The following is an 18,191-nucleotide window of genomic DNA, read 5'->3' as shown; positions in this document are numbered from 1 at the left end:
AAGAATTTAAGGCAAAAGAAGGTTAGACTGGAAATCCCAAAACTACTATGCTCCTGATACTGGACTTAATGAGAAGCTGGATACACAGGTTATTTTGGGAATGCCTGCAGCCAATTTGTTTGCAGGGGAAGTATCTTCCATCCTGGCTTTGCTGTGGGCGGAGATGGGGTAGTCATCAGTTCATCTCTCCAACCTCCTGTGCTATTTATAAGCCATTTTATTCAGAAGCTCCATGTGGTGGTGTCCTCTGCCTCCTTTATTTGGGAACAGAATTGGCAAATAGATGCCCTGAGGGAGCTCTGTCTCCTTGCTGCCTACAAGAGGCAGGTTCAAGGGCAGGTTGGATGGGGCTTGGAGCAACCAGATCTAGTGGGAGGTGTCCCTGCCCATGCAGGGGAGTTGGATCTAGATGATATTTGAGGTATGATTCTGTGAAGAGCACAAGACATCAAGAAGGAAGAAAAAAAAAATAAAAAATTAAGAAGGTAACAGTTGGGAAGCTATGCCAGGGGTTGGATCCTTTATTATCTCCAAGCATAGAATCTTCATCCTAAAGGATTTGAGAAGTGTTGTATCAATCTGCCTATTTTTTTCTAGACAAGATCATGTTTAAAATCTGCTCTTTCAGATCCTTGTTTTTCCTCTGTTCAGAGCACGTGTCTCTGCTCAGCAGTCAGCAGTGATGGTCCAGATTGGCTTTGTGCAGAAGAAAGTTACTTTCAGTTGAAATTTTTAAGCAAATAAGAAGTTCATACTGTTCCAATTTCCTTTTTTAAAGTGTTCCTTTGTTACTAAATTTCACCCCAGTGTTTTTTGTGTGAATGAAATTTTAGACTTGAGTCAAGCAATATTAGGCTTGAATCAAATTTTTTGTGTTGATCAGGATAATGTATTTGTGCTAATGTACCTAATTCCCCCTTCTCTCATCAAATAGAATCAGGGCTGTGGAATGGTACCTCGCCAGCCTTGGACTGCTAAGGGAGATTTCCCAGTAACCAGACTAGTTCTGCCACTGGGAACCTCACTGTGCTGCTGGGAAGTGGTCACAGGTGTGTATTTATTTACATATCTTCCCACTTCACCTGAAGGTTAAACGTGAGCAGCACATTCTAGGAGCTGTTTATATTGACCAATCAGTGTAGTTATTTGTTGTAAATAAACCTGTTTTTATTGGGAGTAACTCAGAACTTCAAATGTCTTAAATCAGAAAATCCACCGAGGGCTGAGCTGGCAAATCATTTAAGATCTCTGCAGTGGAAACTAACAACAGAAAATGCCCTTTTTACTTTTTTTCTTTGCTCTGGTGTGTAAATCAGCTTTAAGATACAATTTTCGGCTCTTTAGCTCTGGCTAATTTTCCTGCAGGGGGAGGTGTAGAGTCAGAAATGTTGCTGTTTTTGTTTAAACCTGCTGCTGTTTTTCAGCCTCCTCCCCGTTTTCTCTGCCTATTGTGAAGCTATTAATACACGATAGGAAGATCACAGCTCTGAATTATGGCTTTCTTGCCAGCACCAGAATGGTCTATGATGAGTTTTATTAACCCCAGCCGACTGTAAATAATGAGGAACCGTGCGGGTTTATTGGGTGATTTAAAGGTGTTTCAGCAGCAATTTGCAAAAGGAGAGATGGGGGAAAGGGATTGAACAGAGAGTGGTGACAGCAAAAGGCTGTCTCCTTTATTCTGTTGTTTAGATCAATTTTACAGGTATTTGTTTACACAAACACCTGTGTTCTCACATATCTGCGTGTACTCACGCAGTGAAATACAGCGTGTGCAGCCTCCTCTGGAGGGTGGCTTTGGAGTTCTTTTTCATCTTGTGAGACCCCACGTGGAGCACTGTGTCCAGTTCTGGAGCCCCCAGCACAGGAATGACATAGAGAGAATCCAGAGGGGTAGATGATCTGAGGGCTGGAGCAGCTCTGCTCTGGAGACAGGCTAGGAGAGTTGGGGCTCGAGGGAGACCTTAGAGCTTCTTCCAGTGCCTGAACGGGCTCTGGGAAAGCTGTGTAGGGGCTTTGGACAAGGGCAGGGAGGGAGAGGACAAGGGGGGATAAATTAAAACTGGAAGAGGGGAGATTGAGGTTGGACATGAGGAGAAAATTGCTGTGAGGGTGGTGAGAGCCTGGCCCAGGTTGCCCAGGGAAGCTGTGGCTGCCCCATCCCTGGCAGTGTTGAAGGGCAGGTTGGATGGGGCTTGGAGCAACCTGAGCTGGTGGGAGGTGTCCCTGCCCATGCAGGGGGTTGAATCTAGATGATCTTGAAGGTCCCTTCTGACCCAAACTATTTCATGATTCTGTGATTAAATAAACATGGTTGTGAGAGCACCAAACTTCAGCTTGGCCTGTTGCCAGAGCTGTGCCCAACAGTGAACTTTCCCCAGGCTCTGCAAGGGGCAATAATGTCACCCTGGCAATCATGTCACTGAATGTCTCTAGGAGGTTGGATGGGGAGTTGAGATATGGGGTGGATGTTGGTCCTGAAAGACTTTGATGTGTTTCCTCTCAGACTGGGACAGTCTCCTCCAGTGGCAGGGAAATTGTCTTGATGCCCTTGTGAGTTTGTTGTTAAGGAGATGACCAGAATTACTTACAACTGGGACATAAATATCCAACCAAAAAAATCAATCCTTCTTCTGTGTGTTGGAGTGAACCTTGCCTGATGTGGCAGATTATAACCTTGCTCCTTCAAGGCTTTGCTGCAGCAAAACTTCCTGCTTCCATTGTTTCACAGCAAGAGGCACTTGACCAGATTCTTCCTTGGGTGCAGCTCTCTTGATAGGAAAATGTTACAACAGAGTTTGTGTTTAATAATTCTGAAAATACTTGTGTGCTTGAATGCTGGTTTACACCATGCAATTTTTTATTAGGATTTGGAAAGGGACAGTTGAGTCAGCATCCAAATCAGGCCTTTGGGATAATTTAACCCATGTAGGTGATACCTGTCCCAGTGGGTCAGACCCTGGCTCATGAGGCTACTGCAGAATGAAAAAAAAGTAAAATAATTACTTTTCTGAAGGTTTCCTGTCATCTCCTTGTGCTGTACATTATTTGTGGGTTAGATTATTATGGATTTTAGTCTGTTCTTCTTTGTGTCTTGTCAAGCATTTTGCTTTTCTGCTTCTCCTCCAGGCTCTTCTTGCTCGTTCAGTGCAGGTTGGATTACAAAGCTGGAGGGTTGGGGAGTGAACTGGGGCTCAGGCTCTTACCACTCAGCTTGGGTGAATTCCTGGTGCTTTAGCCATTGTTTTCCCTATGAAATTTCACGGGAGCTTTCCAGAGATGTTTTTTCCCCTCTCTCTCTTCACAGCCATTTCAAAACCCATTTATTAAATCTAAACCCACTGTTTGATAGTTCATCTCTAAGCTATAATTACCCAATATGAAGATGCAAGCACAAAATCATTTCCTAGGGAGGTTTACACACACAAAAAAAGGAATAACTCTGATTATTTATCTTTCAGTCCTTTGAGAAAAATCTAAAAGAGGATGAATAAAGCAGAGAGTGATGTTAGGGCAGCACAGATACAAACCTGATGATCTTGCTCCGATTCTGTCGGGGTTTCTGCTCCAGTGACTTCCTTAAAGGAGCTTTGTCAGAAAGAAAAATCACAGCGCTGGGAGTGGGTTGTGCGATCAATCACTGGCCACTGAGAAAGGGGGGGAATCAGATGGGTTCCCCTTTGAATTCAATCAAAACACTTCAAAGAAACTGGCATGTCTCTTGACTGAGGTATTTAATCATATATTTGTGCCTGGCTCCCCGTCGCAGTTGCTTAATAAGACCAGATTTTTGTAATCCCAGAAAAGAGAGGCTGAAATATAATTATAACAGTTATAAACCCTTCTCACTAGAGATACCAGGTTTTTGGACAACTGCATTTTCTTGGGCTGGTCCTTGAGCAGATTGTTTTACAGAAAATAGTGGCTTTATTTTTTTTTTCCTCCACTACTTGAATCGTCTAAACTACTATTTCCTAACCTGTGTCCCTGTGTCCCAGCAGTGCCTGGATTGTTTGTGAGGGCCCTGCAGAAGGTAACAAAGAAAAGTGTCATACATAACGTATGAAAAACATTTGCAGGTTTGTGTCCAGGGAAGCTGTGGCTGCCCCATCCCTGGAAGTGTTGAAGGGCAGGTTGGATGGGGCTTGGAGCAACCTGGTCTGGTGGGAGGTGTCCCTGCCCATGCAGGGGGTTGGATCTGGGTGATCTTTAAGGTCCCTTCCAACCCAAACCAGTCAGGGATTCGTTGAAGAAGGAGGAACATTGCAGTGTAAGCAGCCTGAGGAATGTGCTCAGCTCCACCTGGCAAGGCCCAAAGCAGCAGCCTGTCCCCGTGCAGAAGCCTCCTGAGTGAGGAGGTTGTGGTTGAGTGTGTTCCTGGCTCTAATCAGTGGGAGACTGCAAACGATTAGATGCCGTATGGAGCCTCCACTGTTCCCAGCATCCTTGTACTTGGGAAGGTTGAGGTGTTCTGCCTGTGCTTCTTTCTGTTCCTCTGCCCCTCGTGGCAGCCCCCATGGCCTGGTCCAGCCATATGTTGCTGTTCAGGCCAGTGCAACAAGAGCTAAGCAGCACTCATCTGTGTGGGATGGTTTTTTGGGCATGCTGTGGGTAATTATTAAACTTGGAAAAAATACATGGATATTAGAACCAGTGGTTATTTAATCGAGTCCTTTCAGAAGGCAGAGAATGTTTAATTCCCTTTCTCCAGAGTTGTTTTCTTCCATTTCTCTGTAGTTAACAGTCCCCAGTAGCCGGTGATTTGTATTTTCCTTTTCTTCAGAAAAATGCAGTAACCTATTGCACTGGGACAGCCCTTATCAGCAGGCTGAGGGAGCAAACCTGAGGGAGATAAATGCTCCAGAAGTAGGTATCTCAGTGCTTTTGTGGGAAAACAAATGTAGATTGATATGGTTGAGAGGTGTATAAATAAGTTGCTTTACTTCTCTCTGCATCTGAGTAGAGTATAGTGCCTGATAATAATCCTTTACTACCTGTCCTGGTTTGAGCCAGGGTGAAGCAAATTTTCTCACCCTTTTTTTTGGGGATCACACATGTTGTGTCAAATTTATTGATTTCTTGACAATTTCTGTGTTCTTCTCTGTCCTCTCTGAGTTCCACACCAGTTTTGGTTCATGGTGTTTATGTTGGATTTCTTCAGAGAAGGGGTCAAACCGTTCACATTTTCTTTCTGGAATAGGCTCGAGGAGTCTTATCAGCTTTCTTCTGTGAATTTCCTCTGTGTTTGCTTTGTATTCATATATAACATTCACTTACCTTTGTGAATTCATCTAGACACCTTTTTAGAAAGACATCAGAATCATTTGCCTTTTTGCAATTTACTTGGCATAAGTAAAAAGAAAAGAAAAAAGGAGGGTGAAGTCTTCTCAAACAGGTTTGTTGCTATTTCCAATTGTGTTTTAGGAGCATAAAAACCCTGTGTGTTTCCCCAGTTCCACATGGTTATCCTCAGCTGATATCACCAGGGAAGCAGAGCTGTTTTATCTCTGTAGATGTGAGTGCCCTTCGCTTCTGCGGCTCGTGGTGTGTTTTGATTTCCCTGTTTTCTCTCCAGCCCAGCTCTTGTAGGTAACTCCTCTGGGTTTTGCAGTCTTAGCCCCAGAAGGCAGGCAGTGTTTGTTTTATTCTTTTCTTTTGCAGCCTGATGCTTTGCTCAGCACTCTGACCTTCAGCAATTCTTCTTTCCCAGCCCTGTTCTCAGCAGGCGTTTCCTAGCGTGGGAGTGGAGTATAATGTCCCTCTGGTCTTAAAAGTGTAAAAAAGCTCTTTCCTTTAGGAATTAAACAGCCCATCTTCCATCCCCTCACTGATAGACTGTCCTCTTAGCCCAGAACATTTCTCTAGGCTCTAAAATAATTTACTGTTTTCCATCTCAGCTAGCAGCACACCCCAGCCAGGTAGCTTTTCTGTAGATTTTAATGTTGAACATTGTTTTCTATTTCTTTTTAACATCCCAGTAAGGAGATACAGATGGTTGGAGAGCAGGTGGGGTATGCCTGGGGGGTCTTAACAGGGATTAATCCCCATTTAAGGTAGTTTTCATTGCATATAATGATGCCAGATTTTGTAATTTTAAGGCACAAGATGGCAAAGTATGCTTTAATTTTGACTGTAATAAAAATTTTTATGGCTTAGTAGAATTTGCAGATGTTGCTTAGAAAAGAGAGCAAGAAGTGCTCAAGACACATGTCTGGTTCAGTATTTCCTATCAGATGGTGGCAGGAGGAGACACTATGCAGGGAGAGCACCCAAGTCTGGCCTCTTTCTGCAGTGCATTTCCAGCATCCATAAGTGCTCTGCTTCTTGGAAAAGAGAGTTTTGTCAAAGCCTGGCACCTGTAATAACTTACACAGGGAAGTCATTACAAATCTGTTAATTCATCTGTCAGTGGGCTTCAGAGCAGTAGCCCTCCAGACTCTTCATTAAATGGTGTTTTTTCAATCAATTTGTAGCTATTTAGGCAGCCTCCTAACTCTTCCCTTCATGGTTTCACTGTGAGAAGGACTAATAGAGAACATCAAGTCATCTGAACTCAATTAATTTGATCTGGGAACACACATATAAAAATGCCTTTCTTACAAAGACCCAGATAGCTCACAGCAGAGCAGATTTTGAGAAGATTTGGATCCCTAATCTGTGCATTTCTGTAAGCTTATCTTGGTTGGATTTATTTTTTGTTTGGACTGTGATTTTTCTGTTTGTTTCTAGGGTAGCTGAACCTTCTTTATAAGGTATTTGACCTTAAATTGCTGGTGTGCACGCTTAAATCTCAGCTCTACTATAAATCTGACTGAATGTTCTGGAATATAAGGAGAAAACCCAACGTAACCAGAATTGCTTTACACATTTTTTTTCAACTTCAGCAGCAGAAGAATTCTAGTTGTTTTTAAGTGCTCTCAGTGATACAAGACTTGGTGTGAATTGTGGAGGAGAGCCTGGTACACTTCTCTCTTCTCCCAAGGAACAAGCAACAGAAAAAGAGGAAATGGCTTCAGGTTGTGCCAGGGGAGGTTTAGATTGGATTTTGGGAACAATTTCTTCACTGAAAGGGTCATTAAACACTGGCCCAGGCTGCCCAGGGAGGTGGTTGAGTCTCCATCCCTGGAGTTGCTTAAGAGATGTGTAGATGTGCTGAGGGATTAAGCTCTGGACTTGGTAGAGTTGGATTAATGGTTGGTAGAATTGAGTTATGGTGGAACTCAATGATCTTAAAGGTCTTTTCCAACCAGAACAATTCTGTGATTGTGTGACTTGAGAGATGTGTTTGCTACAAGCCAGGGTGCAGTTCGTGTGTGATTCAAGCTCAGTGTTTCTAAAAGATAAGAACACTTGCACTGGTAACATTTCCTGGTGTGATTTAGCCCTTCCAGTTTCAGAATTGCTTCTTTCTCACACCTGATGATGACCTGTGCTGCCAGAGGCAGAGGGGACTGTGGACCTCTTCAAATGATACCTTCTGCTCTGGGTTGCAGGAAGCTGAGCCTGCCTTTTCCCTGGTGCTGGGGGTCTGTGCTGAGCTCCATGGGGCTGGGCCTGGGGCTGTATCAGGGTGGTGGGTGAATCTCCATCCCTGGGGTTGTTTAAGAGACATGTGGATATGGTGCTGAGGGACGTGGGTTAAGCACTGGGCTTGGCAGAATTGGGTGAATGCTTGGTAGAGTTTGGTTATGGTTGGACTTTATGATCTTAAAGGTCTTTTCCAATCAGAATGATTCTGTGTTTCTGTATCACCCTCCTTGCCCCGGCTCCTGCCACACTCCTGTGCTTCTGCTCTTCTGTCATAATATTGACTTGCAAACATCAAGCTTTCTTGCCAGTTGCTATGGTTACTTCTCAGCCACCGGGATCTGAACTGTAGACATGAGTAACAAGCAATACATTTCAAGCCTTAATGAAATGCACAGCAGCGTGTTCAACTTTGAAACCCAATGTGAATATCACTAAGCAACATCCATTCGTGATGTGCTATAATTACTGCTGCAAGCTCCTTTGGATTGAAATGCTGGAGCACAAGTCTTTGTCCTCCACTGCATCAAATATGTTTTTCTGCCAGTAGCTTCACAGTTTCTCAGACCTGTGATGTTTCCTGATTTCTTCACAGTTTCAAAGAACTAAGTTTGACCTCCTTAAATTATTCACACCTTCTGACCAGCAACATCTCAAAAACCTCCACTTGTGTGTATCGCCTGTTTCCTTCTTGTTCACTCCCAGAAATTTATTTTCAAGACCTTTGATTCTTCTGCCTTAGTTCCAAAATGGAAATCCAGCTTGTTTCCCCCAAGCTGCTTCTTGCATGTTTGGAAGAAACAATTTCATCAGAACAGCAGTGATGTTGCATTAAAACGTGTGTAGTTGATGCTTGGAGCTGTTGGCTCCAGTAACTGCACCAAGACGCTGATTCCTCAGGTCTTTCAAGGTGGTAGTTTTCTGCTGAAAGGTTTATTTAGTGCCTATCCTGAAGAATGCATTTTACCCATCAGTTTGAAAAGTAAAATCAAACTGGATCCTGGTTGTATGTCCACACACCAGGCTTCAAATGGAATGATGGATTGCACCACCCAGTGCAACTGCAGTTCTTGAATCAGTTGTGGGTGGTTCAGAATGTCTCTGTGCTGTGCCCAGTTGCCCTGCTGCTCAGCCTGATTTCCTGTGTTCTGTTAATATTTTACATTTGTAGCACCCGAGCTACCAATCCTGGAGAGCAAAAACTGGTTGATCTATCTGCTGTATGTTCACAGAGACTACGAGGAGTGCAAGGTAAGAGCTGCTTTGGGGGCTGTGCACTGGGAAGTATTTTACTAATGTTATGAAACATTAGTTTTCATATCAGTTTTCAAACCACCCTCTTCCCTGACTTCCTTTGGAATAAGAGGGCCGGGAGGAAAGAAAAGTAAAATAAAGTGAATGTGCTCAAATCCTTGGCTACCATCAAGGCTCCTGCTTGCAGTTCTCTAGAGCAACCTGGAAGCTCAGGGGGTCTTTGGGAGTGGAAAAATGGAAAGAATTGCAAACCTCTCTTGTTCCAAGAGATAGATAGTGTCTTCCAAACTGATAATTATGCAGTTCCACAGTCAAGTCTCTTGATGGTACAAAAGAGACACTAGGGAAAACACTTCAGGTGAGTAAAACATTACTACCAAGTCTAAAAAAACCAAAAAGATCTTGGTTGCCCTTGGACAAAGTTTTTTCATTTTGCACATGATAGATGTAATTTCTGCTGGGTTTGGTGGGTGGCTTGGAAGTGGCTGTTTGTTTGAGGTTATAATAGTAAGTGCACTAAGGAAATGGCAAATGTATTATTATTTTCCTGATAAAAAGAACAGGGGCTATTGAAGATGATGTGCCAGTGGGCAGAAGAAGGGGAGCAAGGGTTGCCTTTCTGTTTCTGTGATGTGCAAAGAAGATCTGAGAAGGCTTTTTTGCTTCTGAAACACCCGGGTTGGTCAGGACTTGTCTCTCTGCTGGAGAACTCCTGGGGGTGTTCAGGAAAGTGGCAGGCTAGAGGGAATTAATTTAGCTTTTAATTAATGCAGCTGGAGGGTTGTATCATCAGCAGAGAGATCTCCCCTCAGATCTTGGTTTAAATAAACAGAAGTTGGATTAGCAATCTAAATAGGAAAATGTTTTCCTTTTCTGTTGATCTGACTGCATTTGTCTAGTCTCTGTGTGTCTTTACTGTTTCTGTGGTGGGATAGAGGATCAGAGAAGATGTAGGGCTCAGGAAAACAGAAAATCACCAAGCAGGTGATCTAATGGCAACATTGACTTCTCTACATCTTCATCAGTCACAGAAGCAAGCAAAATATGGGGAGAAAAAAGAGAGAGGAGTCAGCTAATCCTCTTTTGCTTGGCAGGTCAGCTTTGCAGTAGCTGTCAAAGTAAAAGGCAGCAAAGCCTTTCCTTTCCTCAGGGCTCACAAAACGGGGTTTGCAGTAAAGTTGGAGGAGTTTGGCACCAGACTGTAGCTCATTAAATGATCTTCCATCCTTTTGGTCCAGCTGTGGTGGCTGTGTGCTCAGAAGTCTGGATTTGTCCCAAAGAAAATAAGAACCTCAGCGTGCCAGGATGCTTTGTCAGTCATGGAGGAGTCATAGGTGATTCAGAAGAAGTAAAAACAAAATCCAAAAGGCAACTCAGCTCTTAGGTGGGCTGACCTGTCCTCTGGCAGTCTCTGTCTCTCTCCACTGGTGTTACATGGGGTGATGGATCTTACCTGGATGTCCTGGCTCCTTGTCCTTAGATGTCATAAGCAAACACAGTGTCAAACATGCTATTTGGGACTAACATCTTCAAACCAAACCAGGTATTGACAGTATTGCCAGTGCTTTAAGTTGCTGTCAACTCCCTGATTTCAGTGTAGTTTGGGCATTCCTTGAGTCCATTAATTTTCTTTTAAGGCTCAACAAAGAAACAAGTAACCTGTAATGCTGTTAATTTTGGTCTTGAGTCTCACCAGGCCCTCTTTTCCTCTCAATGCTTTGAAATTCCTCCTCTCTAATATGATTTTAGAAGCTCCCATATTTGTAAATGATGTAAAAGGCCAAGAAAAATGGTTTGTTTACCAACATTAGCTCCCCAAAGTGACGGTATTAAGTGGATTTTAACCCCTACAGTGCCACTCCTGGGTCTGTGCTGGTGCTGCCAAGCTTTTGCTGCTCATTACAGCAGGAGATTAATCGTGTGAGCTGTTTGATTTGTCTCTCCCCCAACTCAGTGAGATGCAAGACAAAGATCCCCTGGAGCCTGTGGCTGCAGCAGCCCCTGCCAAAGCAGAGACAAGATTGGGGAGGAACCAGGGCTGTGATCATCACTCAGCTCTTGCTCCTTGCATGCAAAGCCAATAAACTGTGCTTTCTGCTTGCAGCATCAGCTCCAGCCCTACCCCCTAACCAGTTTTCACAACAGAGATGTTGTGCTGCTGTGATGTGCAAGGAAGGAATTATTAACATTACCAGATGCTTTTAATTAATTAAAATTGCTCACGCTCCTTGGTCTCCTGCCAGTATATCTGAATTCTGTCAGTGAATTAAATAAACTTGGGAGGAAAAGCTGGGAATACAGATCATATTTCTCAGCTCAAGGCCTTTTGCTGTGGGATTTTTTAGGGCTTACAGAATTAATCAGATCTCTCTAAAAGATAGATAGCTCTCTGTTGCCCTCTCTTGCTCTGAGAAACTGGGTTTATGTACATGGAGCAACGTGGAGTCTCTGCATTCAGAAAAAGCTTGTTTATATCTGTGTTGTCTTGTAATAACCTGCTTTGTAAAGACTGAAATGTGGCTTGTGGAGGGTCTCTTGTTGAGACGGTACAGATGTGGGGGAAGAGCAGCATGGATTTGTTCATCCTTTTCCTTCCTCTGCTTAGTCTACTTTCTATGAGTGAGGATTCTCAATGATCCCCCCCCAGGACCTTCACTGCCCTTTCCTTCCATGTGCTGTATTTGTGGGTTAGTTTTCCTTCTGGCTTTCAGGTCCTTCTTTTATATCCATCTCAGAGGCAGGGGCTGCTGGTGTCGCCCCTACACTTGGCCCAAGTGCCAGATGAGCACCGGGTTATTGCTAGCCCAGAAATCTTCATTTCTCTGCTTTGTCTCTTCCACTTCCAGCAAGAGAGGATTCTCAGAGCAGAATGATGTGCTTGTGTCGTAGCCACAGGGCTCATCCTCCCTAAGTCACACTTTTTGACCAGTTTTAGAATTTTGGAGTGGAGCCAGACTGCACCCACACCCCAGACTGTCAGCTGCAGGAATGGAGCCAGCAAGAATTTCCATCTTCATCAATTTTTTTTCTCCTTCCTTTTCCCATGTTCTCCTCATTTATTCACGTGGCTTTCAGTGACTCAGCTGCAGTTGCTCCAATTCAATTTATTTCCTCACAGAGGGCCCATCCTCATCAGCAGAGGATGCTTTCAGAGATTCCTTGTGGTGTTTTCCCCAGGGAATATCTCATTATCTTTGGTAATAGGAATGAACAAAGACATGCTTAAAGGGTGCTAGTTTTGCTGGCACAGTGAGGAACTTGCCCACTTCTGGGTCCTATTCTAGGTTTCCCAGCCACAGTCCAGAGCCTTTATTCTACGTGGGGTTGTGGTTTCTGTGACTGCAACCAAATCTCTGTCATTAAGTCTGTTAAAATATTGTCGGTTTACCACTTTTATAGCATTCTAATAGAACATCTTGCAGCAACTAGCTACAAATTTTGTATCAATATTAACTTTTCCAAGCACAAATCCTGACTAATTAAATGTTGTAGTTCTCATGTCCTGCATGATACCTCTGCTACCATCACTTCAGGAAAAGCTCTGTCTATGCACTGATACAGATGAGGGGCTGACCTTCTAGAAAGCAGCCCTGTGGAGAAGGACCTTGGGGTCCCGCTGAACAACATGTTCTCCATGGGACAGCAATGTGCCCTTCTGGCCAAGAGAGCCAGTAGTATCCTGGGATGTATTAAGAACAGTGTGGCCAGCAGGTCAAGGGAGGTTCTCCTGTCCCTCTACTCTGCCCTAGTAAGACCACATCTGGAGTGTTGTGTCCAGTTCTGGGCTCCCCAGTTCCAGAGGGACAGGGATCTGCTGGAAAGAGTCCAACTGAGGCTACAAGGATGATGAAGGGACTGAACATCTGTCATATGAGGAAAGGCTGAGAGACGTGGGGCTGTTTAGAAGAGAAGACTGAGAGGGCACCTTATGAATGTCCATAAATATTTACAGGGTGGGTGTCAAGAACGAGCAAGTGTCTGTTCAGTGGTGCCTGAGACAGGACGAGGGGAAATGGCATCTAGTGACAACACAGGAAGTTCCACCTCAACATGAGGAGAAACTTCTTTGCTGTGAGGGTGACAGAGCCCTGGGACAGGCTGCCCAGAGTGGCTGCGGAGTCTCCTTTGCTGGAGACTTCCAAGACGCATCTGGACATGTTCCTGTGTGACCTGCCTTAGGTGTTCCTGCTGCAGCAGGGGGGCTGGACTTGATGATCATCAGAGGTCCATTCCAACCCCTGTGGTTCTATGATCCACACATTGCCTGATGTTTGAACTCAAGTTACATTAAGGCATTCTGCAGTGGGCACAGATCTACCACAGCTGTATGTAGCACATCCAAAAAGTTCTCCAAAGCAAGGTTGCAGAAGGTATTTGGTCAGTCAGGAATCCATTTGCTTTCGCAGGGTTTGCTTTTATTGAGTTATCTGAAGGGTTTCTATTCTCCTGAGAGCTGCCACGTGGGTGGGGTAACAGTGAACCAGCTAATGGGCTGTTTGGTGATGGAGGCTGCTTTAGGAATGTACTCTCTGCACTTTGTCCTTTCAGGCTGTCATCAAAGAGCAGCTCCAGGAGTCCCACGGGCTGTGTGAATACGCAGTCTACGTTCAAGGTAGGCAGGAGGGCTCCCAAAGCCTTTATTCTGCTCAAGCAAGTTACTTCTGGTTTGGGACACAGTGAGCAATAAGAAGGGAAACGGATTAGAGAAATATCAAATTGGTATTTAAAAAATATTTGGCTTTTTTCTTACTTGCTAGGCCTAGTTTGGAAGTTTGGGATTTTCACATGGATGGCCAGATGAGCTGTTCTGTTGTCTCCATATTGAGGAGTTTGTCACCGGTTCCTCACTGGGTGATGGGCTCTTGGCCTTCCCTGTGTTGGTGTGTGCTTGGGTTGTGTGTTTGGCTGTATTACAGATGTGCGTTTTCTGTTAGAGCTGCTGGCCTCAGGTGGTTGTTGTCCTCCTGTTTGCTCTAAATGTGCTCTTTCTCTTCCTCTCCTGCCCTCTATCCCCTAAAAAATGTCCCCCAAAACTTGGCATTGCCGTTCGAGGTGCCATGGGCACCTGGGCAGATGACCGAGGTGAGGGATGGCTGAAATTTGTTGGCCAAGGACATCTTGCAGCCTGGAGAAGTTGGGGTGGGGGGAGAAATCTTAATGAGCAATTTGCCAGGGATCAAAGCTGCCTGTGTCCTGTAAACCAGAAATGATTCCAAGCAAGCAGGAGTCCTTGGCTGGGGTGTCCTCCTGCCCTCAGACACAGCTTCTGCCTTTCAGGGCGCAAGACCAAATGAGCATTGTTGTCATCTCTCTGTGCTCCCCTCCTGTCCCTGCTGTCAGAGAGGCACATTGTTCCTGCAGGTAATGGACTGATTTCCCTGGTATATGTTGTTTTACAGCTTTGATATTTCGCTTGGAGGGGAAAATTCAAGAATCTCTGGAACTTTTTCAGACATGTTCCATCCTGAACCCTCGGAGCGCTGACAACCTCAAGCAGGTGGCACGGTCACTGTGAGTGCTGCTTTATTGTCTCCCTTTGATGTGCCACCCAGGACCTTCTTTGTTTTGTTTTTCTCCCAGGCATCAAATGAAATCCCAGGCTTAATTCCAAACATGCTTCCTTCTTATCAGCTCCTGAATTGGCTCCCAGAAGCGAGGGCTGCCCTTAAAAGCAAAACCTCTTGTGTCTGCCTCGTTGCCATTGTCTTGTCTTCTTTTGTTTTGCTTTTAGCACGAAAGGTGACACTGGTTTCCAGCTCCAGAGCTGTGTAACCTTGCCCTGCAGACCCCTTTCTGTCTCTGGGGGTCTGGTTTGATCACCTGTCTTTTTCCTTTGAGGCAAAGTCAGGCTGCAGAGCCCCTGAATTCACTCCTTGCCTCCCCAGTAACACCAGGGAGTGTCTCTCAGGATTGATGACCTTGGCCCTGAAAGAGAGTAGTGCTCAATCAAAATACTGCTGAGGTTGTAAACTTCTCAGGCCTCCTCACGCAGGCCTCTGGAGAACTAGCAAATAGCATCATTTCTCACTGGCAAAGGTGATGGTGGCTGCACAGCAGGCTTTCAGAGCAAGAAAAAACAACTATTTGAAATGCTTTTGCAGGTTTCTTTTGGGGAAGCACAAGGCGGCCATTGAAGTGTACAGTGAAGCAGCTAAACTTGATGAGAAGGACTGGGTGAGTGTTGCAGTGAGGGCAGGTTACTGATGTCTGCAGATGTTTCTGCAGCTCTATGAAGGCAGCTGCAAACTTGTGGCAAGCAGAGGTGAGGTGATGCTGCCTGCAAGCTGGGCAGAGGAGGAGCTGCAGGGCTGAGAGGCACTGCCTTTGAGCACCAAAGAGCCCTTGCAGCATCTGGTTTGGCTCATAGAATCCCAGCATGGTTTGGGTTGGAAGGGACCTTCAAGATCATCCAGATCCAACCTCCTGCATGAGCAGAGACACCTCCCACCAGCCCACGTTGCTCCAAGCCCCAGCCAACCTGCCCTTCAACACTTCCAGGGATGGGGCAGCCACAGCTTCCCTGGGCAACCTGTTCCAGGATCTCATCACCCTCACGCTCCAGAATTTTATCCTCATGTCTCAGTTCAATCTTCCTTCTTCAAGGATTATAGGAGCAAGGCATCATTTCTACTGCAAAATCCCACACTTTGTCTTGGGGCACAGAGGATCAAGCAACATGGTTGAGCTTTGCAAAGTATCAGTATTAACACAGCCATGTATCTATCTACAGTAAGGAAAGAATGGGAAGTACCTCCCCCTTTGGAAGCCCTGAGTTGTCACTAAAACCTACTTGAATAACTGGGAATCCTTTTGTAATGCCAAACCCCATTGAAAAAGGTGACCCTCAAGCTCTCTGAGAGGGTTACCTGTTACCTACCAGGATTACCTGTTCTGGCAAATTGCAGGCTGGTAGCTCCAGGAACAAGAATTAAATTAGCTTCTATAGGAGAAGACAGAAAGTGAAAGAAGAGCTTTGCATAGGGGAAGGTGTGACAGTGGGTGAGAGGAGAGAGAACATGGCTGCAGTTAGCTGTGGGCAGCCTTCTGCAGGTGATAGTTCTGCCTGGGGAAGTGTTTCTTTCACTCGCTCCATGTGATCCCTTTTCCTCAGCCATCAGGCACTTGCTGACTCCAGCCATCCTTTTGGTGCTCAGTACATCTAAACTTCAGGCTTGGTGCAAGAAGATGTTTGGTATTACTGACCTTGCCAAGCGTCTCAGAAGCCTTTTGCACCCTGGGTCTTCTTTCAAGCCTCCATTCCCCAGGCTGAGCTACCCACAGAATGTGCTTGGTCTCTCACCATTTACCCCTGCAGCAGGCAGATGGCAGTGGCTAGTTTGGTGATTTGTTTCCCCTCCTTGGCTCAGCACTGGCAGTAGAACCAGCCTGTGACCTTCCCTTGTGTGCCTCCTGCAAGCTGCACCAACCAGGAGTTACTGATTCTTTGCTGTTCTCCACAGCTGGAGAGACTGTGGAGGAAAATATCATTTGAGAGGGCTAATGGGGAAATAAGAGAGTTTCCTCTTAAAGGTCAAGGCTGTCTAAACTGATGAAGCAGTGAGATGCTCACCAGAATAGAAATGAGGAATTGGTGGATCTTGCTTTTCAGCTTCCCAAGATGGGAGTTGCATCTCAGTGAAGAAATCAGTCTTTGCTCCTTGTTCTCCAGAGACCATCCTTGTCTTTTTTGTCTCAGTGGTCTGTAGTCTATTGTGTACAATCACACTTAAGCCTGTAGATTCCTGAAGCAACTTGAATTTTTATGTTTACCTGATTTCAGGCTGAGAGAGTTGAGGTTGTTCAGCCTGGAGCAGAGAAGGCTCCAGGGAGACCTTAGAGCACCTTCCAGTGCCTGAAGGGGCTCCAGGAAAGCTGGGGAGGGACTTGGGACAAGGGCAGGGAGGGAGAGGACAAGGGGGAATGAATGAAAACTGGAAGAGGGGGGATTTAGGTTGGACATGAGGAAGGAATTCTTTGCTGTGAGGGTGGTGAGACCCTGGAACAGGTTGCCCAGGGAAGCTGTGGCTGCCCCATCCCTGGCAGTGTTGAAGGGCAGGCTGGATGGGGCTTGGAGCAACCTGGGCTGGTGGGAGGTGTCCCTGCCCATGCAGGGGGTTGGATCTGGATGATCTTGAAGGTCCCTTCCAACCCAAACCGGTCTGATTCTATGATTCACAAAGCCAGAGGGGTGTGGGCAGGCATGGGGGGTCTCCCCATCCAGGTCAGTGATGACTTTGCTCACTGACAGACTGTGCAGCCTGTGTCTCAGACTTCATGGTGATTTGGTTTGGGGGGGGTTTCTTGTGTTTGTTGTTTTTTTTCCAGGAGATCAGCCACAACCTGGGTGTGTGCTACATGCATCTGAAACACTTCAACAAGGTAATGTTCATCTTAACCTACCTGACAACTGGGAAGCAGGGTTCCCCAAAATTTTAGTCTCTCTGCTAGTTTGAAGTAGGTGATTTGCAGTCATAGATATTAAGGAATATTTTTGCTTCAGCATTTTCTTTTGAGAGCCAAAGTTTGTGAGGTGTCTGTTTGTTGAATTGCATGTTGAATTGCATGTTAAATTACTTTGGGTCAGCTGCAAGCTAGTGAAGTTGGGTAAGAGGGAAACTGAGGTTAGCCTTGTGGCTGGCCAGGAGGCTTCTTCTGAACTGGGATTTTTCAGAGTTTTTCTGCTTGTAAAGAGGCTGTTTGAGAAACCTCAAAGAGCCACCTCAAGCTGGACAGAAAACCAGCTGTGCTCCAACAAGGGCTCCTTCTGTTTCCAAGCCTTTTAAAACCAGAGCCACAAACACTGCTGGTTTTCTGAGGAGCAGCAGTCCTCAGAACATGCCAGTTCCATCTTCTTAAAGAAAACGTAGTGTGGTGGTGAAGACCCAAACCACCTCCCCAGCACAGCTCAAACTGCTGCACCACATGCAGAGTTCCTGAAGGAAAAATCCTCCTTGGGTCTAGCAGGATTCAGTGAAAAGAGTTATGGATTTTGTTTGCTGGAGGTGCAGCAGGCACCTTTTTCCTTCCATGGAGAGGATTTGCTCCTGTGTCTGAAGCCCCTTTTGCACTAAACCTGGAGTAAAAGTCACAAAGGAGCAGAGCTGCTGTGAGAGCAGCACTAACTTTGGTAGCTTTGTAGCTAATAAAAAACTTCCTGGAAGCTGGAGATGGAGTTTTGTTCCCATGTCTGAGCACACCATACCCAGCTCTTCACTGAACCCTCCCCGTGGTGCTTGTGGTGAGCACTGAGCTGTCTCTGATCCAGTGGCGTTACACTGTAAGGGAAAAAAACAATGTTTAAAAAGCTTGAGTTCCCAGTTTGGGGCAACAGCTGCTGTGTCTGGGTTGGTGCTGTGGCCCCTGCAGCAAACCCCTGCTGCCTTCCCAGTTCCAGGCATCCCTGCAGGGTG

The 18,191-nt window shown here is 45.5% G+C and overlaps 1 protein-coding gene across 1 annotated transcript in view; it reads left to right on the top strand.

Annotated features, from left to right (window-relative positions):
* Window positions 1-4,412: 4,412 nt before the first annotated feature.
* BBS4 (Bardet-Biedl syndrome 4) overlaps window positions 4,413-18,191 on the top strand; it is a 30,300-nt gene continuing 16,521 nt past the window's right edge. Inside the window, exons 1-7 of the mRNA XM_010005933.1 lie at window positions 4,413-4,417; window positions 5,354-5,376; window positions 8,699-8,778; window positions 13,330-13,393; window positions 14,181-14,292; window positions 14,883-14,955; window positions 17,107-17,160. Of these exons, the coding sequence (XP_010004235.1) occupies window positions 4,413-4,417; window positions 5,354-5,376; window positions 8,699-8,778; window positions 13,330-13,393; window positions 14,181-14,292; window positions 14,883-14,955; window positions 17,107-17,160 (411 nt within the window). The remainder of the gene's footprint in view (window positions 4,418-5,353; window positions 5,377-8,698; window positions 8,779-13,329; window positions 13,394-14,180; window positions 14,293-14,882; window positions 14,956-17,106; window positions 17,161-18,191) is intronic.

The sequence above is a fragment of the Chaetura pelagica genome, unplaced genomic scaffold, assembly GCF_000747805.2.
Source record: "Chaetura pelagica isolate M959 unplaced genomic scaffold, ChaPel_1.0 scaffold369, whole genome shotgun sequence".
Taxonomy (NCBI): Eukaryota; Metazoa; Chordata; class Aves; order Apodiformes; family Apodidae; genus Chaetura; species Chaetura pelagica.
This window is presented reverse-complemented; position numbering and strand designations above follow the sequence as displayed.